At 42.7% G+C, this 25630-nt stretch overlaps 3 protein-coding genes across 5 annotated transcripts in view; 2 read left to right on the top strand and 1 right to left on the bottom strand.

The window, feature by feature from the left end:
- DIDO1 (death inducer-obliterator 1) overlaps positions 1-10830 on the top strand; it is a 52299-nt gene extending 41469 nt beyond the window's left edge. For all 3 annotated transcript variants that reach the window (XM_080628208.1, XM_080628207.1, XM_080628209.1), the window contains 2 exons: positions 177-372; positions 5911-10830. In XM_080628208.1, the coding sequence (XP_080484334.1) occupies positions 177-372; positions 5911-9269 (3555 nt within the window). In that variant the 3' untranslated portion in view covers positions 9270-10830. The remainder of the gene's footprint in view (positions 1-176; positions 373-5910) is intronic.
- A 1779-nt stretch (positions 10831-12609) lies between these two features.
- TCFL5 (transcription factor like 5) lies at positions 12610-17259 on the top strand (the record flags this gene model as incomplete). Its single annotated transcript, XM_080628245.1, is given in 7 exon segments — positions 12610-13325; positions 14029-14215; positions 14842-15001; positions 15619-15862; positions 16269-16410; positions 17012-17101; positions 17103-17259. Coding segments are annotated over 7 exon segments (1563 nt in total). The 3' UTR covers positions 17127-17259.
- Positions 17260-18337: 1078 nt separating this feature from the next.
- COL9A3 (collagen type IX alpha 3 chain) overlaps positions 18338-25630 on the bottom strand; it is a gene marked incomplete at its 5' end in the record, with an annotated part of 34672 nt that continues 27379 nt past the window's right edge. The window contains 8 exons of the mRNA XM_080628041.1: positions 18338-19132; positions 20624-20701; positions 20964-21146; positions 21876-21930; positions 22552-22698; positions 23077-23109; positions 23486-23530; positions 24804-24839. Of these exons, the coding sequence (XP_080484167.1) occupies positions 18957-19132; positions 20624-20701; positions 20964-21146; positions 21876-21930; positions 22552-22698; positions 23077-23109; positions 23486-23530; positions 24804-24839 (753 nt within the window). The 3' untranslated portion in view covers positions 18338-18956. The remainder of the gene's footprint in view (positions 19133-20623; positions 20702-20963; positions 21147-21875; positions 21931-22551; positions 22699-23076; positions 23110-23485; positions 23531-24803; positions 24840-25630) is intronic.

The following is a 25630-nucleotide window of genomic DNA, read 5'->3' as shown; positions in this document are numbered from 1 at the left end:
GTTTTAGTATTACCAGTTGAACAAGAGTTCTCTCTTAAAGCCAGAGTATTGCCTTGAAAACATAGTTGAAGTGATAAATGCACAGTTATTTTTTTACCCCCTGGGATTTTTCCTTTACCATTTTATTTGCTGGTATATTGCAGCTTGAATTTTTCCACTTTGCTTTTGTATTACAGGAATTGTGTTTGATTCGTTTCCATCCTGCAACAGAAGAAGAGGAAGTTGCCTATATCTCTCTCTACTCCTATTTTAGCAGTCGTGGTCGTTTTGGTGTTGTAGCTAATAACAACAGACATATCAAGGATCTCTACCTGATCCCCCTGAGTACTAAGGACCCAATTCCTTCCAAACTGTTGCCCTTTGAGGGACCAGGTAAGCACAAAACAGGGGAGGTTAAATGCTAGGTAAAATCACCACACAAAAGTCAATCTAAGACAAATTGTTGAATGTTTAATGTAAGTGTTACTAAATTTTTTCTATATAAAGTCAATTTTAAAGTATCTAAATAGGAAAAAATTGGAAATCCAACTCTGGTTGAGGTAAAATAATCTGAAAATTCCATAGCTTTTCCAACAAGATGCTTGTATACTAATAAGAGGATGAGTTTACCTATAAAATCAACTAAACCCAGCCACATTACTGGAAAAATAACCAAAATAGCACCCCACACACCCTATCTTCATCAACCCATAAATCCACAAAACCAAGGCCCTTACAAGCCATTCAGTGTTACTTAAATCAACCAGGAAGTGTAAGCCACAGAGGAGTCAAGAAATCTTTGAAGAAAAAGGTACTATCTGTAGTGGTTTCACTACTCTGTTGTTGTCTTTTGCTGATTATTAATCTGTATGTACAATATGGTGCACAAGAGGTTTGTAATGTTTTATTCTAGTTGGAGACAATTCTGGCCAAATCACTGACTTCTCAAAATGAATTTGTTGGGGGAAAAGGGATTCATATTCCATAGGGTTAGTAGGTGGCAGGTAGTAGCTGGTATAGGCAGGTTAATAGTACAAGCTTCTGGTTTTAGATAAAAATACCATTGGTAATGTTTCGTTTGAGTTTGCTCCATGCTTGTGTGTTCAACATGGTGACAGAAGAACTGAGCATGAACTCACCCATGAAACACCCATTCATAAACTTGAAGTCATCTTCATCTGAGGTTGGAGGAGTTGCCTGTGCATAGTTCCCAAATAAGTATCTGGGGTTTTATACACAATTAACAGATTGAGAAGCTGAAGAACTACAGGTTACAATGAAGGTCCTACTTCATTGTCCTAGCAACGGTTTGCAGACTATTAAACGGTAGGTATGAAACAGCAAACATGCAAGGAGCTGACCTTTCTGAGAAGCTGACTGTCATCTACTCCTTAAATACACGTCTAGGACTAAACTCAATAAAGCCTTCTCAGAGCTAGTCTGCAGGAGCAACAGTGTCTGGGACAGGTTTTCATGTGTTGATGGTGTATGAGTTCAGCAACAAGAGCAAGTGATACATCTCCCTCTATGAGATTGCAAAGGGCACTTGCTCTGAATCCTCAAAGAAGATTTTTCTCATACACCCCCAGTCTCTCTTACCCATCCTGGAACAGTGAACAGTCTAAGTCACTGTTTTTAGGTTATAGCTAAAAAGGCATGATTATTTCTATTTGAATTATAACAATATAGCTATAATTGTTGAATCTCAGCATCTCATAGTCTTTAACTCACTGAATTCTTGAGAGGTGCGTAAAAGCTGTTATTCCCATTTCATAGCCAAGATGTGAATACACTAAGCACAGAACACTTGGCACAGGGATATACGCCAAGGGGCTTAACTCATGGACTGGTTTTTCCAAACAAAATAAAAGCACCACCCTCCTTTCTGGGCAGTAACACCAGGAAGGGGCTGGGCATTGAATCAGCTGTAAATGCTGGGCTGGTAAATAACCTCCTTTAGGGAGGCACTTCCCTACTTGTCACCTCCCTGCATTCCAGTGGAATGACCAGCTTTCCTTTTTGCTTCCTTTTATTTTTCCTTTATAGTTTTCACTTAAAATGAAACTCTTAAAAGAAATACAGGTACGATTTACAGGTGGTGTTCATGAAGGCGAATTTTGAGTTTTAGATTGAAATATCTATTCGTAGGTTAAGTGGATTAAAGGATAGCAATAGAAACAAGGTTCCAAAGGCCTAGAGGCCTGAAGATGTTACAGTTTCTTTGACTTAGACTTTGGCCATCAATTCAGGCTTGTTGGAAACCTCTGTAACAGCTTTACTTCACACTTGTGCTAAGTTGTGTTCAGGTAAGGTGTTTTTCTGGTTTTGTATATGTATTAAAACCACAGTATAAAAGATGTGTAATCCACACTTTTTAATGGCATCGAATGGAATTCACTGCTTTTGCTTTCTTAATCAATAAAAATATTTTATGGAAAGTGGTCATTGTCTCCTTAAATTTAATCGTGTACCTTCAAATAGAGTTGAGCAAGGACTCAAGAAGCATTATGCTTTAGATATACTTACCAATCATCTTAAGATGACTGGAAGGGGGGAAGAGGGAGAGGGCAATACACCCCTGCCACTCCAGAAATCCTAGTTAGGAGATATTCCAGCTGTATTACCCAGTTCTATCGGGCACATATGGATTATGGATTTCTCCTGATTTCTGGTGGACTGGATTGGGAACACAACTGAGGACTTCTGAACTGCGCTAGTACCTAGAAGATCTACAAAACACTTTAACATGGGTGATTTAAAACCAGAAGAAAATGGAAGATTATCCATACTTACACTTAATTTACCTCAGTTATTACCAGATTTCATGTATCAGTGGGCTCTTCTACATTGTCTCTTTGCGGTGGTTTACTGTATATGAATTTACTTCTCTGTTTCACATACACACTTAAGATTATTTAGCACTTTCATCTGTAGTTCTCAAGGCACTTTGTAAACATAGCGTAATCAGACTTAGTTACCAATAGAAAGGGATTTATTGAGGGATTCAGTGGCAATGTAACAACTATCTTAATGTAGTTCAATTAATGAAACAGCCCTATATCAGCAAAGGATTCTACAAATGTTGATCTCTTCTGGTAGTTTACAGTAGGATAAAGTATGAAGGTATGAAACCTCATGCTATTTAGAATGCTCTTAAAAATTGCAACAAATTGAACCAAATTTTACCTGTAGTTTCAATGGAGTTGGGTGTCTTTATCTCAGCAGAAATCATTAGGAAAAGCAGCAGTTGCAGAAGGATGTGGCATGAAATTCATTGTGTACCTCCCTAGGCAGCACCTTTGCCATGCAGGCAGTGATCTGTACCTCTAAATCTGATGATACCAGTCAGTTGCTCTCATGGTTAATTGGAACAAGTACCAAAATGGGGTTGATATTTAAAGACTATCTTGTATCAGTCTCTCTGCAGTTTAAAACTGTGCACCATGGGTATGCTTAGTCCATTGCTGTGACTGCATCATTGATGTACAAGTTAGGCACAGGTCTCTTAACAGGTAGCTGCTTACCTGCTGGTGATGGTAAGGAAAGATGTGGCCATTATATGCATAAATATGGTAAAACTGATGTAATTAATATATTTAAGGATAAAAAACCCCCAAATACTTGTCCAGTGCTGATGTTTAGTACATCCTGGTTTAGTAGCTTTAGTTACAGGATGTATCTCAATAAAGCCAGTGTCTGGACTTCAAGTACATAATAGGATAATAACTATATTATAAATAATATAGTGCTGAAAGCTGCTAACTCTGCTGACGTGGCTTGCAGCACTTCTGAAATGCTTGTGAAAGACAAGTCATTGAGCAGTAGTTTGAGATTGCAGCCACCATTTTCCTTAGTACCTAAAATTAGGCACTTAACCTATTTATGGATGTTGAGGTAGAATGGGACTGTCTTGAAATGCTGCACTGGCTGTATGCTCTTGTTTAAAAGAAGCATTTAGTATTTGGCCGCTTTGAACTAAGTGAATGTAAAGCCAGGTTAGGCAAAACTTCTAGTATTGGTGTAAAATTACAGTAGCAAAACACAAGATGTTAATGGGGTTTCTTCTATGATGACTAAACAGATTCAATTACAACTAATGCTATTAACTTACAACTGGAATTTATTGTCTTGAAAGTGTGGTAAAACTTCACCCTGTTTTAATTAGTGCCTCGATCTCTGTTTCTTACAGAGATTCAGACCTGATTTTTCAGTAATTGCTGTTTATTAGATGCCCTGTTTGGTGGATTTTTGGAGCCTGTTGATTTCAGTTACTGTTTGAGATTCATCGTGACTAACAGCATAAATCACAGCTCTCTGCATAGAAGTCGGTAACCAAAACATTAACAGCAGGAAAACAGCAAGTGCCTACTAGGGGGAGTTGGATGAATGTCAGTTTGAGGGATACTCTGCGCTGGTCAGCACTGGCCAGATGCAGAGGTGTTATTCATATCCTGATAAAAGATATAAAGCAAATTCACACACAGGGAACCATTTCTAGCTAATGAGTCTCTTCTGACTGTAAATTGTGAATGTGGGGGTTTTCCCCAGTTGCCTTTTGAACTATGTCTTGATCTTATATATTAATATAGTTTCATTTAAGGTAGTAAATTATTGTGAACAGAACTGCTAGAACTGCTTTTAAGCTGCGGGTGCAAATGAGTAATTGGATAAGTCAAGTATTTGTGATCCTTTTTGAATAGCCTTAGATTCACATTGTTTAGATATTTAGATAATACTTTGTTTAGTTCCTGTCCTGCCTGCTTTCATTGTACATCTCAGCATCCCTCTCTTACAGGGCAGATTTATGCATGTACTGAATTATTAGCAAATAATATAAGTGGTTAATTGTCTTCATGCTTTCATAAATTTTATATGTTTTTTCTAAATGTGAAAGAAGGTGAAAATTTGCAACACTTTTCCCCTTTCTTTGATCACAACTCTTGTACCTGGAGGGAAAAAAAAACTTTGGGGCACTGAATTTAAGGTGTACAAATAGGAAATAGTATGTACTACAAAATGAAAGCTTCCTAAAGCAGCACATCCAATACCCCCTTAAGCACAGAACTTCATTCTGGACATGTTATCTTCCATAAGTGCAAGTGGGAACCATCCATGTAAAAGGAAGAAAGACAATAACAGACCTACAGCCCTTTTGGTTTTTCCTCTCTATCAGAAATGTTCCCATCAGTTTAGGATATACTTCTCCAAGGATTCAAGCCTGAATGAAGCTTTCACTAAGGTGTAATTCTATATTTCACTTACAGAAAGGCCTGCGGCATCAAACTGAACTCTGCAGCAGAGGGTTTAAAAGTCATCAGGGTCTTGCCCAAACAACTGTTTTCTTGCAGGGAAAGTGAATTCAGCCACACATTTAACTCCTTCCTGCTTAACCCCTCCTTTGCTTGCTCAGTAGTTAAGTGGTTTCCCTGCTTCCCAAGTCTAAGTTCCAAGCTTTGATACTGTTTCCAACACTGTTTGAGGTCATCTTCTCGGTGATTACTGGTATTTGTTTTACCTTGGAGATAGACAAAATGTTTATAGACTGGTGTCAATGTTAGTGGTTTAGCACAGATTGTAACAGAAATAGTTACAAAGTTTAGCCTTAGTGTTGTCGCTTTTCAGTATCTCTGTGTATACAATGTGTTTGCCAACTATTTATATCATGATTTCAAACCTATCACTGTAATCTTTTATTTAAAATATTAAGGAAGGGATTAAAACATTACTTATTGTATACAAATATATATAAAAAGTAAAGAAATACAGATGCATATGCTAATGAAAATTGCCAGTAAGTCATGTAATGGAATTTAGAAAACCCTCTTAATTTTCTGTCTTTTGTAGCTGCCACTATATAAAATACTAAGTTTCTACTGAAAGCATAATTAAAAACTAGGTTTTTACATCTACAATCTTTGTGTTTCCTTTCAGGTCTTGAGTCATCTCGGCCGAATTTAATCCTTGGATTGGTTATCTGTCAGAAGGGGAAACGTCCCGCCACTGGCATGGAAACCGAAAAGCCAGAGGAAAAGCGAAGCCGAATTCAAGCACATGAGGAAAGCGGGACGCTAGCAGCTTCGCAGGAGAAGAAAGCTCCAAAGTACACCCATTTTTCAGGAGACCCTGCCCTAAGTACAACACCACCTGGATCTCCTCCACCTCCACCGCCACCACCTCCACCTCCCGCTCCAGACACCTCAGCAGTCACACCTTCAGTGTTAAAAATACTGTCCTCAATCAAAAGTGGAACCACAACTACTGCAGCACCACCAACTTCAACTACTGCTTCTGCCAGCACTGCTGCTGCCCATTCTTCGTCCACCAAAACGGCCACGCCGCTCGAGCACATCCTGCAGACACTTTTTGGCAAAAAGAAAGCTTTTGAGCCTGTTGCTAAGGATCCTGAAACTGTCCAGGCCTCAAATCAGGAAGGTCAGGCTGCTGCTGATGGGGGAATTTCAGCCGTTCCTTTGTTAGATCCCATTGTGCAGCAGTTTGGCCAGATGTCAAAAGACAAAGCTATAGAAGAGGAGGAGGATGACAGACCATATGATCCTGAAGAAGAATATGGTCCAGAGAAAGCTTTTGAAATGCAGACTGGTGACAGTGAAAACCGATACAATGCGGAAAAGCCGTCAAATACAGCAGAACTGGAGGATGAGGCCTATGATCCAGAAGATGAAACTATCTTGGAAGAAGCAAAAGTGACTGTTGATGATTTACCTAACAAAATGTATACAGATTCTAAAAGCAATTCTTCAGAAACATCTGCTTCGTATGTCCCTGATTTATCTGCATCCTCATCCTTGGTAGAACAGCAAAAGATGTTGGAGGAATTAAACAAACAGATAGAAGAACAGAAAAGACAACTAGAGGAGCAAGAAGAAGCCCTCAGACAACAAAGAGCAGCTGTTGGTGTTTCCATGGCTCATTTTTCAGTGTCTGATGCTTTAATGTCGCCACCACCAAAATCTTCCCTACTAAAACCTGAAGTATTCCACCAGGACCAGCAGGGTACACAAAAAGTCGATTTACCTTCCTCTTTAAATCAGCAAGCACAACTTGTAAACCAGGGCTGTGACCCACGGCAGAGCAGAGATCCTCGCCAAGCTCGGAGGATGGCAACAGAGACTAATGACAATGCCGATGCTCGATTAAAGCCCCAGGTGGTACAGAATGAGATGGCCACAAGAGAAATGGCTCCAGCCGGTTTTCCAAATGCTTTGCAGACGTCACTTGGTAAGGAGGATAAAGCTGCTCAGCCTGGTTTTACTAGTGATAATTGGGTTTCAAGTGAAACCATCCAGGCTTCTACAGTGTCCCAGAAAGAATCATCTAATAGCAAATTTGAAAACACTCTCCAAATCACTTTGGAAAACGTGAAACAAACAGCTTCTGGAGAACCTTCATCCAAACCTTTACGTAAGGTGCTGCTTCCAACACCTCCAAGTACATCTTTCCAGCCTAATTTCCCCGCATCAACTGACAGTCAGTCTTTGCATGATATGCATAAAGTGTCGTGGTCGGATGAGTCAAAGGAAATGATGGGAAGAGATTCTTTCTCAAATCCAATGTTTACTTCTCAGGAACAGGCAGCCGGTCACTTTGAACCAGAGAGGGGTCTTTCAGCAATGCAATATGATGAGCAAAGAAATCAGTCTCATCAATTTGTAGAGCAAACTGAATCTCCATCAGTTCAGGGTGAGGGTGGACCTTCCCAACAGCACTTTGAAGAAAACCGAGCTGGACCTCAGTTTGCTCTGTCAGGGCAGAAAGGAGGACCGGCACAACCACTCATGCAACCCGGAGGACCTCATGGACCTAATTTTAGAGGACCGGCACCACAGTTCCCTGAAGAGCATGGTTTTCCAAACAATGATGGGCAAAGAGGACCTCCATCCGGAAGATTTGGGGGTCAAAAGGGTCCCATTCCTTCCTTATTTTCTGCACAGCATGGACCATCCTCTCTTTTTGGTGATAACAGAGGCCCTGCCCCTCCATATCATGGTGTTCCAAGAGGAATGTCACCATCTCAGTTTGAAGATCCCAGGGAACCTCACATGGAACAAAGGGAATTCTCAGATTCCCAGTATAATGAAATGATTAGGCCTCCAGGACAGTTTGAAGGACCAGATCAGCCTCAGTTTATGGGAAACAGAGGACCTTCGCCTTTCCCTTTTGGAGGTCAGAGACGACCCCCACCAGCTCAGTTTAAAGGGCCAAGAGGAGGCCCTCAGTTTGGAGGGCCAAGAGGTCCAGCCCCGAGTCATTTTGGGGGACCAAGAGGGCCTCACCCAAATCAATTTGAAGGGCAGAGAGGACCAGCTCCAAATCATGTGCCTGGTCCAAGAGGGCTTTTGCCACAGCCGTTTGAAGAACGGAGAGGGAATTCACCACCCAGATTTGCCAACCAGAGAGGTCCAGCACCAGTTCAGTTTGGAGGACCAAGAGGATCCACACCTGCAATGTTTCCAGAAGAAAATGAACCTCCCTCTTCTAGGTTTCATTTCCAAGGTCAGTCACAAGGCATGAAGCCAACCCCAAGACCACTCCTGGACCTTCCAAGCCATCCATCCCACAGAAAAGAGATGTGGGATGAAGCTGGACCATCTGCATCTGGTTCCAATATTCCTGGACAAGGACCTGACTCGGAAGGACAGTGGTCAGCATCTGACTTCCGAGAAGGCAAAAATCCTGAATTTAGAGGCCAGGCATTTGAAGGGAGACAGAGAGACAGATATGAGGGAGGAAATAAAGACAAGGGCTTAGATCAGCCAGAGTCTCAGCAAGCAGATAATCGACAAGGTAGACCCTTTGAGGAAAGACGAAGGGATCGGGAACACAGCAGACCTTGGGAAAGAGACCGTGGCAGAAACTGGAATAGAGACCGAGACTGGGAGAGACACAGAGACAAGGACTGGGACAAAAATAGAGACAGAAACCCAAACAAAGATAGAGAGAAGGATTCGGACCGAGGTAAGGACTGGGAAAGAAGCAGAGACCGAGACAGAACAAGAACCAGAGAGAGAGACTCCTACAGAAGACGTGATAGAGATCGATCAAGAAGCAGAGACAGAGATCGCGACAGAGACAAAGACCGGGACCGGGATCGGAGCAGGGAAAAAGACAGAGATCGAGAGAGAGATCGAGATCGTGACAGAGACAGAGGAAAAGATCGCAAAGATCGGAGTAAAAGTAGGGAAACCGGTAAAGAGGTGAAGCCTGAAACACCGAAGGAAACTCAGAAACCTTCAGAAACAGAAGCTTCATCTTCCACTAATCAAGCATAGAACTAAGACTGATATTTCCCATAATTAATAGACTTTTAGAACACAGCAAGGACTGAAGCAGCATCTTGTACATACTGTATATTCTCACCTTTACAGGAATCCCTTTGTAAAACTAGCCTTACACGATGTCCTGACAAATAATAAGCAATTTTGGAACAACTGTGAATGCAACTACTCGAATAGGTAAAAGGCAAGAACACACCGAACTGACACTTGCTGCATTTTGTGCATAATGTTTTTCTTACCCGAATTCACAGCGTTACCTGTACTGAGATTTTGGTTTTTCTACTTGCATCTTTATCTTAAAGTTTCCATTTACAGTACAGAAATGGAAAAAGTCTAAGAAGAGCATATTGCTTTTTAAGATTATAAAGTTATGTTTTCCAGTAACTTGAATTGTAATTTTATAAGAGAATTTAATCCAGACCTTAGGAGCCATACTTTTACATCTCATTTACGTGATATTTTGGTGTCAAAAGTTGATCCTACAGCACATGCTTTAATAAAAAGGAGTCCAATGTTGCTGTCTTGTTTATTTGTCAACAGAAGGGTCATGTCTATTTAGGCAAAGGCTGCAGAAGAAAAGTGTTAATAACTACTTGTGACTGATGAGGATTGGAAATGGAGTGGTGTAAGCTTAAAGTGCACTGTCTTCCTTTTTATATACAGGTATTTTGTGGTTTAGAATCCATCTGTTAAGTGTACAGCAAAGAAACAAGTCGTCCTTGGGGGTTTTTCATGAGGGTGAGGGGTTTTAATTGTCACATTTTTACAGATCTGTAATTAAAGAACATAAAAGAGTAGCACCTTTACAACCAGCAAAACTTAAGAAAGCCTCAGTTCTCTGAACAAGGCTAAGACTCAAATGAATTGGCTTACCAAAGGGAAGTAACTGGTTAAACAGGCAGCTAGATCTGTTCCTTTGATGGAACTGATTTAGTGGAGCATTTCTGTGGTTTGCTTTGATTTTCCAGAACTTTCCCGTACACTTTAGAAATTCCCTGGGGCTTTTTTTTTTGTTAGAGCCTGCTTAGCCTGGTAGTGTATATAAACCTGTCCACTGAAAAAGGTACCACTGCATTGAGCTTGGAAAGAAGAGCAGCGAAACTTCATGTTGGGATTCAAGCGGGACTTTTTTGGCTGTGAAATCCATCACACGGCTACTTTTCATGTGGTCCTCATTCTGAAGTATGAAATAACCCCCCACTAATTTATTTGACCGTGTAAACGGACAGTTGGGAACATATTTTGATATTTTTATAAGATAGTTTTGGAAATATAAAATGAGATTAGTCATAAACATTTACATCTTGGAGACTGCGTGCAAGCGGTGTGTCACAGTTCACACTGGCGCATCTTTGAAGTCCTGCTACCTGGAGGATTTGCTGGTGGCAATGATCATCTGTATCCTGAACCTGTAGGCACAGCATTACAATGCAGAGGTGGTAGGAAATGCGACCATCTCCTATGGTGTAAGATTTCTTTTCTTAATGAGGTGTTTCTAATTTAAAGACACACAGAAACGTATGCAAGGAGTGTGTTTGTTTAGGTTTACCTGATAGAAATCTCTGTAAATTGTATTTTATATGGCAAATTATATCACTGTACATGAAAATACGGGACTTGGCAGGTTTTTGTTACTGTAAAGTACAATAAAAATCTACACAGAACTGTTGTCCCCTTAAATCTCTATGTGAATGTTACTAAGTGTTGCTGCTTCTCAGTGAACCACAGGAGACTGATGGCGCGTGGCTTCCTTTCTTCATTGTTTAACGAAAGAAGATGCATCGCTACCAAGTGAGGTTTGGTTGTAGGCATTCGAAAAAGCCTACGAAAATCTGTGCTGCTGAGTTTGAGTTCTAAAACATGCTCTGATTTCTTCTGAAGGGGGTTTTTGTGTGTTTGAATGAGGAAGTTTGTGATTTGTGGATTTTACAGCAAAAAAATAGCTGAAGAAAAAATATATTCAGGTCAGCTTTGAGCTTAAGAAAAGCTCTTCACAACATGTATGAATCCTTGACTTTGTATGAAATAGATGTGTAGTTTTTCATCTAAGAAACACTCCTGTATCATAGATCAGCTTGGGGAATCTCTTCTGACTTCAGAACAGTAAATGCATCCTCCACAGATGGAGTGGCCAAAAAATCAGTAGCATTGAGTCAGGCATTAACGACTTTATTAAACCACAGCTTTAGACAGTTTATAGCGACCTGGACCTGGATTTTGCAGCCAGGTTCCTGTGCTCTTTGGGGAGACCTGAAAGCAGCTCCAGTGCCTAAAGGGGCTATGGGAAACCTGGAGAGGGGCTTTGGACAAGGGCCTGTAGGGACAGGCCAAGGGGAATGGCTTTAACCTGCCAGAGGGGAGACTGAGATGAGCTCTTAGGCAGAAGCTCTTCCCTTTGAGGGTGCTGAGGCGCTGGCACAGGGTGCCCAGAGAAGCTGTGGCTGCCCCATCCCTGGCAGTGTTCAAGGCCAGGTTGGACACAGGGGCTTGGAGCAAGCTGCTCCAGTGGAAGGGGTCCCTGCCTGTGGCAGGGGTTGGAGCTGGAGGAGCTTTAAGGTCCCTTCCAACTCAAACCAGGCTGTGACTGTCATTGCTGTGCAGCCGCATTCAGGTCACCGGGTGTCTCCCTGCGCTTGTCAGTTTCCCGGCCGTTCCCTCACGGCCGGACTTAGACAAAGCCCCAGCCCCTCAGGGCCGGGTCCCCACGCACTCTCGGAACCGATAACGGGATCGATCACAACCATTCCCGCTGGATCCACCGCTCCGCTCACCGGACGCTCAACCGCCGCCTCTGAGGTAGGGCGGGGCGGGGCGGGGGCGCGCAGGCGCGCGGCGGTCACGCGGGCGGCTGTTGGCGGCGGCGCGCGGGGGTCCGGTCGGTGCGGGAGGCGTTGGGGGGAGCGTTGGGGCGGGCTTGAGGGGCGGAGGCTCCCGCTCCGCACACCGGGCCCGCCGCGTCCCTGTGCTGCGGGGACACCGCCGCGCCCCGAGGCCTCTCCCTGCGCCTTTCCCCCTCCCCGGGGCCCGCAGGCCCATGGGCGCTGCTGTGAGGGAGTCGTAGGTACCTGGAGCCACCCCCTCTTCAGCGGGGCGTGTGGCAGGGGAGATCCGTGTCTGTGAGCGGCTGTGTTGGAGCGGGAGGGAGGAGACGTGGTGAGGCCGTGTGTGGTGGTACCGCGCTGTCCGAGCGTTGTGACCTCGGTGTTGAAGTGCGTGGGGGTTTTCTTATTTCCCTTTTGTTTTCCTTTTTAAATGGCTAGCACTGCTGATTCTTTCAGGGTTTATGGTTTACTGTTGAAAGAGACGTTGGTAACCGATTAGGTTTACTGTAGTCATGTCAGGATCAGCCCCGGAGGAGCCTCAGACCTCCATCCCTCAGAGCACACCTAGTGTTCCCGATCCCGCTCCGGTTGCTGTCGGACCTGGAGGCTCAAGTGACGTTTCCTTTGGTGAGCAAAATCTTAGCTTCACCACCCCAGACGTCAGCCTGGTGGAGATGATGGAAATTGAGTACACCCAGCTGCAGCACATGCTTTACCCACACGCCGAGGCACAAGCTAGCGAAGGTGAAGCGCAAGCCAGGCTCAGTGCTTTCTCTTCCCCGCCTGGTAATCCTGCAGACCTCTCTCTGCAGACCTCACCGCGTACCAGGCAAGAGGGGTATTTACCAACCAGCACTGGGAACCCGGTGTACCCGGTTAGCTGCCAGTCAGGGTTACCCGCTGACAGCAGTTCAAACCCACGGTTGGGCTATGCTGACCTGCAGGAGCTCAGAATGATGTTACTTAGCGAGTCTAACCTCCCTTTGAGCCATACAGATAAAATGCCTAACAGTAGCTCGGTAGCAGTCCCGGGACAGAGTTTAGTAAAAGTTAAACATGGTGAGAATGCTGTTGGGAGCAATAAAGGAAACATACTTGTTGAAAATTCGGCACCAGAGCCTAGATCTAAATCTGCAGTCAGAGTTCGGTTGGAAGACAGATTCAACAGCATCCAGACAGAGAGCCCCAGATGTCAAGAACCCCAAGAATCTGGAGTAACCCTTAACAAGTGTGTTGCAATTACTTTTAGTTTATGTTGTTAGACTGTGTATCATCGTAGAGTTCAAAGCTGGTTTTCTAAGTGAAACTTAAGAGCAGTACTTTGATTTAATATGTGAGAATGATGGGTTGGGTTTATTAGAAGGTGGCTGGAACTCCGCTGACTCAGATTAGGGCCCTCTGTATATTGCATGAATGATGCAGCATGTAATTCCAAACTGAATTGCTTTGCAACTTTATTCTTGATAACAACACGCAATATAAATAGAGGTGAGAGAAGAACATTTAACGTGCAGCTTGCTAAAAGCGAAGGAGATATTTTTTTTATCATAATAAAATGTTAAGAGCTGTTGTTTAGTGTTATAACACAGTGACTATGTCATGTTATAACACAGACTATGGGGAAAACTTTGAGCAAAGATACTGTTTCACCCCTGGCCCTGTAACTGTGTTCGTGTGCTGATGGAACCTTTTATTGAGGCATGAAGCCTGTGTTACTGCACAGAATGAAATACCTTCTCAGCTGATTGTCCCTGAAGCAGGCAATATGGCAATGAGAATGCTTTCACTTTACAGTAAATGGGAGTAATTTGTTGGTGGTAGTTACTAGAAGTACGTGTAGCTGTACATCTTTCTGTGCTCATTTTCAGGTAGTCAGTCTGGTATGTTTTCTGTGTCGTTTCTTTGTGTGTGTGTGTGTGTTTCTTTTTAAGTTTAGTAACATTGATTCGACAGCCATCCGAACTGATCGGTGCTCCTCTCCATCAGCAAGAAAACAAGTGTGCTGCACTAGGGAAAAATAAGACATCCCCTGCCTCTCCTTCCTCACAGTTCCCATACCCAGTATTGACTATGAATGCATGTTCTGCTGCTGGAGGTGCCAACCCTTCACAAGTGCAGGTAGGTAACGTAGTCACCTCTAGTTGTGCTCTGCTGATTTCAAAAGCTAATAGTGTTAATCTCTTAGGTGTAATATAATTCTACAGGTTTGTGTTGAAGTGTGACTTGGTTTGAATAGGGATGGTGAGAATGAGCTGTAATTTATTTATTCTTACATCAATCTTTAAGACTATCCAAAAATCCTTGCTCGAACCAATGGTGTGGCATTTGTGACAACTTGCATCCAGGTAATGATCAGTAGCCTGTTAGATTTATTACTAGAAAGGTTGTATTCTTGAGTTCATCAGTGCATCATCAGCTTCATCTGTGCAAAACAAGGAGACACTTGATAGGATTTTCCATGGTTCCTTTCTTTCTAATGAATTCTGATGGAAGATAGATTCCCCCCTCCAAAATCAAGAGTGATAGCGTGGCACTGAGAAGAGTCAGAGGTATCCCCAAAAAAATCTTATGTCTGTCAAAATCCCAGGGTTGTGGGCAGAAGTAATGTGAATTTATTCTGATGCAAGGCATTGAATCACAATTGAATCACAGGCCTAAACCTTAAAAAGTTAACATGAAGGTATCAAAACAGTCTCTTTTTTATGTATATAGTCCTCTAAGTATTCCCTTTTTGGTTTCCACAGACCTCTGGTTCATCTTGTGCTATTTTGGAAGCTGCCAAACATCAAGACCTCGGGATATCCAAGGCATTCTCTTTCTGCTATCAGGAAATCGATTCCACGAAACAGGCAGCAGGTGCTATGAATAAAGCTTTGCCTGAGGAAGTTTGGATTAAAGTTGGAGGTAAACCACTTCTTTTCACTTTGCTTTCTTTTGGCTTTCAGATCTATTGTTCTGAATTTGTGTGTTTTCTAGAATGAATATGATTTTAGTGAATCATATGAGGTGGGGGTTTATGTCTGAGATATGCTATAGGTAATATGAGTCTGGATTTCTCCAGGTACTTGTGAGTTTAGCTCTACTTTCAAAACCATTTAGCACTTCTACTGAGAAATGAGAAAACCAGGAGGCTGCAAAGTGCCTTTGAAAATCTGGGCCTCGAGTAAGCAGCTGGTTCCTTTCTACACTTTTTTGTCCCCCAAAGTTGATACAGCAGGTCCAGTCAGTATCGAACTGAGGAACACGGAAAGGACTACTTCAAGTGCTGATCAAAGGCAGGCATGAGCTCAGTGGGTTTGCTCAGAAAACAGAAGCTGGGTGGATTTTGGAACAGCAAGTGGTGCTTTAGGGCTTCTGAAGGAAGCTATGAGTCTATAAAACTCATGAGCGATATAAAACTTTATGAGCGATAAAACTTCAACGATTATTCCACATAAATAAAGCAACACAAAAATATTCCCATGATCAATGGGAGGGTCATAAATAGGTTCTTCTTTTCCTCTTTGTTTTTTCCCAAGAAGAGAGCTTGTGCAAGCAAGCGCTAAACAGAAGAAGTTGCAGCAAAATAAGCCCATTGGATCCAAACATAGATCGCAAACCTCTCAGTGAAATTCAGAACACACGTGATGGTAGCCAGAGTGTCACAGCTGCCCAGGGCCCCTGGCAGGCAGCACAGTCCAGTTCAAGCCTGCAGATGCAAAGTGGTATTCAGGATGGAATCGCTCAGCGAAGAGAAAGGCATAACCGCATGGAGAGAGACAGGAGGTAATTTCTGTGAGGAGTGGTAGAACAAAGGTTTTGAAGCTGATACTGCAATATTCCTGTCATTCTTCAGAGTCAAATGTAAATTGGACATGTTCTGGTTTACTTACAAGGACAAGCAGTGCAGGTGGTGAGGGCTGGATGTTTGTTACAGGCAAGAATGATGTATGTTGTTGTGATTGTTGGTTTTTACTCTATAAACAAACAAAAAGAGAGCTTTCCAAACACTTAACCAAGTCTATAAAGACAAAGTAACTTGTGTAAACATGACTGATACACAAACACAAAGCTTGTAGCAACAAAAGGAAGTCCCCAAAGTCCACAGCTTGTAGTGCATATAAGTAGTCTCCTCCTTTTATTTTTCCCTTCCTCTCTCCAATGGTTGCTAACCTTTTGTATTTGCCTGCAGGCGCAGGATCCGAGTTTGCTGTGATGAGCTGAATCTTCTGGTTCCGTTCTGTACTGTTGATACCGATAAGGCAACAACTTTACAGTGGACAACTGCGTTTCTGAAGTACATTCAGGAAAGGCACGGGGATTCTCTGAAACAGGTTTGACCTCTAACTTCATTTTTGTTCTTGATAAAAACGTGAAATGGCTTAAAGCTATCGCAACAGAGCTCGAAGTACGTGGAATGCTTCTGTGTGATGCTGTTTCAGGACTGCTGTATCCTTGAACCTTCCTTTATTTTTTTATGTTTGCTTTTTATTTTCTTTTTTAGCTGGTTTGATTCAGCAGTGTAAAGTCATAGGCTGTCCTCGGGCAGGGTTTTCAAGTCAGATATGAAGTCCTGAGCATGATATTCTCTGGACAACAATGTAGAACTGAGGTTCTCTTCATTCATTCTAACCCCCTTAATTTTCTGTTAGTTCCCACCTCAAAGTGGGTGAGAATAGTAAAGGATTATGTGTTGGATGAGCAGCTTCCATATAACCACACCAGTAGTTGCAATTTTCACTCTATTCAGTATCTTAAGAGAATTGGTAGAGTCTGTATAGGAAAACCTGCTTGTCTAAATAGTGGGGTGGCCCCTCAGCGCTTCCCCCCAAACGGTCTTTTTTCCCCCAAAGACAGTAGTGAAACAAAAACTACACATCTGAAGTAAATATCTACATTAAATGTAATTGTTTTTTCTTGTATTTTGATTTGTAGGAATTTGAGACTGTGTTCTGTGGTAAAACAGGCAGGAGACTAAAAATCCCAAGGTCAGACTCATTTGTAACGTGTCCTGCGCAGGAAAATACGTATGGCTATGGAGACCAAGTAGCCTGACCTCTGACCACCTTGAATTGTATGGCTAACAATGGCCCACACTGTTTTATTTTCTCAGTTTACATGCTGAATGTGAATTACAAAATGTAACTTGTAAAATATATAAATAGAGCTTTACAGAAAATATTCTTTACTCAAAATGGAAATGACAGTGAAGTACTAGCAACAGAAATCAGTGCTCTGTTAAAGGGGCTTTGGGACCTAGAAGAAAATGTCATAGCTAAGTATTTTTCCTCTTTAGTTATAAAAAACATGTTCTTTTTCTATTTGTCATTCTACTATTTTGGGTTTTGTTTGTTTGTTTTATTTAAGAGATGAGCCAGTAGAGTTAGGAATAGCTATAGAACATTCATCTGTCCTGTTATTTTAATGACTAGATGCAAATGTACTCTTCAAGTGTGAAAAGAAATTGAGGTTACTGTATTAGAATGCCCATATTTTTCCATTAAAAAATCTGACTGTTTAATGGCATAAGTGCATAGTTCCTAAACTGTGCTGCTATAATGAAGTGTACATTTGCCATACACATTTTAACATGCTTGGCCCCAAAGAGTAATACAATGGTGTTGGCATTCTTCTGTAAATACAGTGCTGTTTTTAATGTCTATTCCACAACTGTCCAAGAGGTTCTTGTGTTGTTACTTTAGTCCAAAAGTGGCATATTGTAAACAGTAGATTATTTAAAAGCACAAGCTATTTTCATATTTAAAGCTAAATATGACTCCTTTGTTCATAGGCTTTAGCATATAGGGCAGAAACAGAATAGTGTGGGAGCTGAGAGTAGTTTTACTCATTTTTTAAAATAGATGATATTATAGTAGGTTTTAAAGGACAAAAAAGGTCTCCCGAAAGAAATATTGTTTTAAATCACGGACATGGACAATTTTGCACCAGTTTATTCCCAAACAATCCTAGTAAAGCCGTTCTGGAAAGTGGAATTCAGCTGCGTTAGTTTGTGTATAACGACACTTACAACATCACAAAGGTTAAAAAAAATCTCCTTTTATTTTTACAACAGTTCATACAGGGCTTTTTGGCTGGACTTGAGACAAGCATCCTTTCTTATTGGGGGGTTCATTCACAATTACTGTGCAAATAGCTTAAGTAGAGGTCATGAAAACGCTGTTACTTCATTTCCTTTATTATCATATGGAAATACAGAGAAATTCTTCCCTGTAAATTAAAATATATACATTTCACTTTGGCAGAATTTGGCTGCAAGACGATTACTAGTTACTGGTCTTGGCAAACAGTTGAGGTGCAATCTGAAAATTGATAACTGACAGCACAGACCTAAGCTAAGGGCTTTACTTGGGCTAGAATCTTAAGATATTGAAATACAGGATACTTAAATGCCTAATTTCCACTGATGGAAGGAGCAATTTGGTGCCTGAACACCTTAATAGCATCTGTCTTAGTGCACAAACCTGCAATAACCAAAGTCAGTGGGAGCAGCACCAAGGGATTCAAGTGACAAGGCTCAAAGAGTGATACAGAGAGGTCGTGATCTTTAGCACACAGTAAGAAGGAACACTGCTTCCTCTCGCAGGTCTCTTGAACAAAGGGAGAAAGAGAAGGTGAGGTTGTTAAGCAGTAAAAATTCTGAACAGTAATTGGGGGGGGAAGGAGAAAATACTCATAAAACATCTTTTAATGAAAAGTTTTCATCTGATGCTTGCTTTCTTATAGAACTGTGTCAAAGTCTCCACTCAGTACAATAGAAGGCACATCTGTCCATTTAGCACTAGGAGGATTCTGTCTGTTTTCTTACACTGCACTGTTTATTTAAATATTCAGTCACTTCTCCACTTCTTGTACTGTTGTTTTATGATTTCTTGGAAGTTGATACTCCGACAGCTCCCATGCAAGCCGATGTGTCACATATTCCTGGAGTTCCCTGAGCCCCAATAGCACCAGGAGTACCAGGATCCCCTGGAAGACCGGGTTCACCCTGAGCACCATCACGACCATTTTTAGTGACTCCAGGTACACCAGGTGGTCCTAAACAAGAAGGGGAAAGAGGTTACATGAATTATTTCCTTATTTCCTTTTTTCTTTTCTTTTTTTTTAATATATTTGTAAATGTATGTGTTACTTTTAGAATTCTTATAATCCTTTGAAGTGTCTGTACATGAGACTTGTTGAGTACAAGGTGTTGAATAAATTTAGCCTGACTCTGGAGTATATGCATTGGATTTTTTAGAGTGCCTTTGGGTTGATGGTGGATGCTTAGTATTGAGTGTGTCTGATTTGCCTTTTGCTGAGCACTGTGGAACTGAATACCACCTCAATATTGCCTCAGTCATAGTAGTACCAAGTAATTACTAACCAGGATTATTTTACACCATCCCTGAATAGTTTGCTCAAGGGATGTCCTTACTATTGTGACAACAGGAGCACTCCCAGCTGTCCCTCCTTCCCAGCTACCAGCTTCCTCCTTAGTGGGAGCCTGTGGCCTTCACTTGCTTCAGTTCATTGCACCTCCTTTAGTCTAGTTGTAACTCAGATTCTGAGTGAGGAAAGGAGAGTGGAGAGAATGATGATAGAGAACATCTCCCTGCCATTACAGATCAGGAGTTTCCTTTCTACCTGCGTCTGCTTTCAAAACTGTGCTCACAATGAAATACATGGCTTGTTTATTGGCAAAAACAGCTTTTGCTTTGGGTGACTCAAGCTGTTACTTCTTTTTTTTCCCTTCAGATGCCAAAAATGATTCACAAACCACTAACTGCCCTAACAGCAGGCTACTGAGGCTTCCTAGAATAGGATTCTGTCTCCCTGAGGGACACTTCTATCAGCTACAAACCTGCTTTTCTGTCTCAATTATGGTAGAGAGATGGTGCCTGATTCTTTTTAGCCATGGAAGTGATGAGCTGCGTCTGCTGTTGATCTTACATTTCCTGAGTAGAACAAATGCTCTCAGTATCTAACATGTGAAACAGCCTCTTTCTACATGCTTTGGAAAAGAAAACATTTATGGATTAATGCAATTATTTTATGGAAGGATCTAAGACAAGAGGGTATAAATATTCTACTTCTATGAAATCATATGGGTGCAGAACCTGTAGCTTATTCATTGTACAGATGTAATCACAATTAGAAAGCTGCTTTAATAGGTGAGCAAAATAAAGACTATTCTTGCAAGTTTCTAATAGAGACTCCTTAATTTGCATAAATTAATCTTTGAATCTTTTGAGAAAGGATTTGTGACTTCAGGAGCTGGGATTGGAGCCAGGTACAGAGCAATAGCACCGCTGTCTCTCAAAATCACTGCACTGCGAAGGTGTATTTGCTTCTGGTAAAATTAAATATGTCCAGAAACATGACATGAATTAATGAAGTTCTGCTGTTCCAACTCTCTTCACCGACTCTAACCCCAGGAAAACAACCCCACTATAACAGTTACAGGGACAAAGTGGTTGTAATGCACTGCTGACACTATGCAGAGCTGTCCCTCTTGAACCATGACTGAAGTAATTTGCACAGACTTACCTTGAAGTCCTTGATCACCATCAGGCCCATCAATACCTTGGCCAACAGGTCCCTTGTCTCCCTTCTCACCAGTGTCACCTTTAATCAAAAACAAGAGGATTTCAACAATGGCTTGTGAATTGCAGCTGGATCCAAGGCCAGGAAGAGGAAAGAACAGGAGAAGCTCGAAGTCCTCAGGACATTGCTGGGATCTTTGCTTACACTGCATCCCTAAAGATGCAAAACTGCCCTCAGCAACCCCAAGGCTTGACTTTGCCTCCTCCACTGCTGAAATGAGTGCAGGTTTGCACTTTATTTATGTGGGCATAAAAGAGAAGCAGGTTGGTTTAGTCCTTCTTACCTCTGGGACCAGGATCACCCAGCTCTCCCGTTGGCCCTCTGTATCCTGGGGGACCCCGAGGACCAGGATGCCCAACACTTCCCACAACTCCAGGCGGACCTGGGGGCCCAGCTGGGCCAGGCCGACCCGTCATTCCAGGAGACAAGGGCTTCCTCAGGTTAGCAGCTAACTGTGCAATTTGATCTGGAAAGAGCAATTAAAACAGAACAATTAAAACCTCCACATCCACCATCTTCACTCTTTGCTTGGCTGTTGTCTGCCACTGAGTGCTCTTAATTGAGTGAGAGCTGAAAAGCAAGTGCCTGGCATTAAAGCAGAGCTGTGTACTTGGGCAGAGCTTGCTCCCTGCACTCCTACACACTTCGATTTTGGTGAGAAATCTGCAGGTTTTTAAGCTATTGATATTTCCTTTTTCCTAAACCACTTGAAAATATATCAAGTATTCTAGAAAATGATATTCAATGATTAAAACACATTTTCTGAAACAAGCTTTCAGAGTTAACTTCGTCCCAATGGTCAAATATAACCTCTAACTGCAGAATTTGGAGGAAGAAGCCCCCTCCTTGGCCTGACCAATGTGGTGGGACGTGCTGAAGTTCACAACAGCACAGGTTAGGGCAAACACTTGTAGCCAGTGCTTGCGGTATGTGTGTGGGGTACTAGTGTCAAAGCTGCTCTAAGCACACGCTGCTTGTTGCCATGATGAATCACTTAGAAGCACTGATCTTAGAAAAGTGAATTTCATGCCAGACAATGAGTGACCTCTGAATAAGTTCTTACATTAAAGGTCAGCTTATTTCTTCTTACCAAGACACAAAAATAGCAACCCACAGGAGCCATCTTCTGTTCAGGATCTACCCATCTTCAGCTAAGCGTGATAATTAAAGCCCCTTTGCTCTCAGTAATACTCACCACTTATCATTTCCCCACAGAGCTCTCTTATATGTTGCTCGCTGGCCTCTTTGCCCTGCAATTAACAGAAGAATGAGGACACCTCCTACAAACCATGTTGTCCATAATCATCCCTGACAGAAGCTTCAGGACACAAAACTTGCCAGCAGCTCAATAGGAAGCAGTGGATCCTGCATGAAGAGGAGTTGGTTTTTCCCCCCTCTTCGAAAGATGATTGCTTCAATTCAGAAGCTCTATTCATACTAATGGCATAGACTGAATATCTGGCCTGATGTTAAAATTAATCTGGGGTTTATTTGACCTTTCCTGAATGATGAAACATGAGCTCTGAACCAAGACAGAAGTGGTGAACAGAAGCTGTATTTTAAATGACCAGCTTCTACCTCACTTTTGTAATGAGAACAGGGACTTGCAGCCTGTGCCAATGGACACAGATAATCTGCTTGTGGATCACTGTGAGAGAAGGTTAATTCTGCAGAGACTTTAATTCTGAAGCTTGCGAAGTGTGAATCTTTTTGCACTGGTAAACTCCCAGTATAAGACTGTTCTCTTGCAAACAGTTACCCACATTTGTCTGCTTAAATACAGGACCTTATTCTTTGAATATGCATCCAAACCCCATGATTTATCCACTTGGGAGGCTCCCTGACTGTGCCCAGAAGCAGGTAATACTTACAGGAGGCCCAGGTTTTCCTGTGATGCCAGGGACCCCTTGCTCTCCCTGACGGCCCATGGGCCCTGGATGTCCTGGGATTCCCGGTACTCCAGCTGTCCCATTAGGTCCTTGGGCGCCTTTTGGACCAAGTTCTCCTCTTTTCCCTGGCTGTAATGAAGAAGGAGATTAAAAACCACTAACACTTCAAACAGAACACATGGCCCATTGGGGATTAGTTATGGGGATTAGTTGAGCCTTTCTCCAGGTTTCCCTAACTGATCTGGCATGTACCCTTCCTCCAATGTATGAGCGGTTTTACATACAAAGGTTATAACTGAAGTCCTTCCTGCAGCAAAACACATCTGAGTGTTCTGAATGCCACAAAAAGTCATCCTTGCCATAGATTTTATAGCGTGCCCAGGAAGAAAACGTGCTTCTAGGATATGATGCCAGAACATAGTTTATGGAGATACATCATCTAAAGATGCGATGAACATGTTTGCTCCCAAAGCTTCAGTGCATGAGCCTGCAAGGTCTGACACATACCTCTCCTTTTTGGCCGGGGGGACCAAAGGGACCCTGTTAGAAAGAGAAGGGAAATAAGAAAGAATGATCATTCAGCAACCACATATCTGAAGTCAAATCTCCCAAGCTGCAGGAAGCCACGATCACACACACATGGCACCTTATGGGCTTTTCCGGCAAAGGGGCCAGGAATGACAACAGGATGCTGGAGACCAGATTGAGCCCTGGCAGAACAGGGAGGGGACTCCAATGACAAGACCTGCCCTGGGTACCAATGCTGAACACAGGTCCAGGCAACCTGGCTGCTTCTTGGGATGGACAAAACCCATAGATGGTTCATTCTGACTGATCATATTCATCCTTGATGCATGGTTCTCTACACCCATCTGTTATTTGAGGGGTCAATTCTACTGGATTTCAGGACACCTACCAGTTCTCCTTTGTCCCCTGGGAGGCCATCTGCTCCAGCAATGCCCTGAAAGTCAGATACCACAATTAGTGGTGCACAAGGATTATTGACAATAACACTGAGACTTGATAACCTCAGCTCCTAAGGGAGATGGGGGCACGTGGCAGCTTATCCAATGCTCCAGCAAAAAAGCAAGTTCTCTCTTCCCAAAGCTGAGCTCTACAGTTCCCCTGCTGCGTCCCAAGCTGGCACTTGGATGAAAGGCTTAATTCATACAGATGAGAGCCCTGATGGAGTGAAAGACATCCACAGGCTGGCAGTGGCATTCCTTATACATTGAATGTAAATTTCAGGTCTCACAGAAAATGTGGGTTTGCAATGACAGCTGAATGTTCAGTGTCCTGTGTAAATGGGCTTCCTCAACAGAGTCATCTGCAGAACATCTTCACCCACCCTTAAACAGGAGCATCCATCACCTAGTGAGGACCATCCCTCTCTGCTCTGGCTGGGGAGCGTAACACAAGAGTGGCTAAAGCTCTGCTGACATTCTCTTTACCAGCCATGACAAGGAGCATCCCTTTACTGTTCACCTCCATGGAGCCAACAGCAGCGTGTGCCACTTGAGCATCACTGGGGGCAGCAGCAATCCCACCCCAACACTGCAGCAGAGCTTATTACACAGTAATCAGGGCAGAAAATGAACATTGCTCTGGTGCTTCTATGGCTTTAGAGAGGAAGTTATTTCAAGACAAGCAGTGATTAGGTTCGTCTTTCCCTTAGCAACAACACAGGGCTCACACAGGCACTGACACTGGTGAACAAAACAAGCAACTTGCTGGAAAAGCTCAGACACAGGCATTAACAAAAGTCAGACATTTGATGAAAACAGGCTCAAAAGCTCATTGTTGAGAGTAAGCCAACTATGGAAATGAAGCAGCAAAAGGAAAAGATTAAGTTCTATTTAATAAAGTCTATCAGCGTGCCAAGCTTTGAGGCTACAACGAATCCTCTTCATGAGGCACATGCAGCTCAGTGAAGAGCTGTGCAAACTGAACTCAGGAGAAGTATGAGATGAGGAGCTCATGTACAGCATCCTCAGGGTTATGAAATACACAGCAAGAGACCAGCATTTTTAGGACACCATTTTCATGTGTCTCCATTAGAACAGCCTACATCTTTTTCCCTAACACAGGAATAATGGGACCAAAGAGGGTTTAGTTGGTGCCTGCTCCAAAATCTTTTCATTTGAGGGAGGAAAAGCAGTTTGTGCTGTCACAGGATGCACCTATGGTATGCTTTAAATACCCCTGTGGACTCCAACAGGAAAGTTATCACTTACCTGGTTACCTTTGGGACCAGGAACACCAGTAGGACCCTGAGAATAAGTGAAAGAAAGCAAGCCAATGAGCTCAAACTGTGAATTCCTGGTGTGGTCAGACATACACTCGCTCAGCAAGGGGTTGGGAATTAGTCTTCCAGCTGCCAAGGAGAATGGTTTGAATCTCATTTGAATCTCATTCATACTTCTTGGAAATAAGAAGAGGTCTTAAGCATCCCTGCTGGCTCCATAGCACTCTGCAGTCACCAGCCTGTGTTATAGGCAGCTTCCCAGAGCAGACCTCTCAGCTCAGGCCCAGTGGTCCTCTGCTCACCAAGTCTTCATCATCCAGACCAGAGATACCTTCTTGCCATGGCTCAGCAATGCATTGCTCCCTGCCTGCCTGGCACAGGTTCCCTACACTGGCCCATTTCACACCCTCCTCCTCAATTCCCTCTATCAAGCTACAATGAATTCTGTGCTTTTCATCCTAGTCTTTAAAACCTGGTTTACAAAAGCCATCTCTCACATCCATCCCAGGGACAGGAACTCTGCTTTGCCCCTCTGCTTTTCATTATAGTCACTATCATGACTGAAACAGCAATTTTACAAACGCCCAAATTAAAGGATGAGGTCCAGGATGGGACTGGTGGGGACTGATCTCTGCCTTTCACTCCTGAAGATGTGAGGAGGAGATAAAACCCTTCCAATTTTATCTCCCTGGCATTCACAGAGAGGACATGAGGCCTTTTCAACCCTACTCCTAACTTCGGGTCCCTAGAGGCCAACAAGGAGTTCAGAACCCCAGGGGTTTTATCTCTACTGCAAACAAATGGGAAAATCAATCC

Source organism: Psittacula echo (assembly GCF_963264785.1).
Source record: "Psittacula echo genome assembly, chromosome: 12".
Lineage (NCBI taxonomy): Eukaryota > Metazoa > Chordata > Aves > Psittaciformes > Psittacidae > Psittacula > Psittacula echo.
Note: the sequence above shows the minus strand (reverse complement) of the source record. Positions and strands in the feature narration are given on the sequence as shown.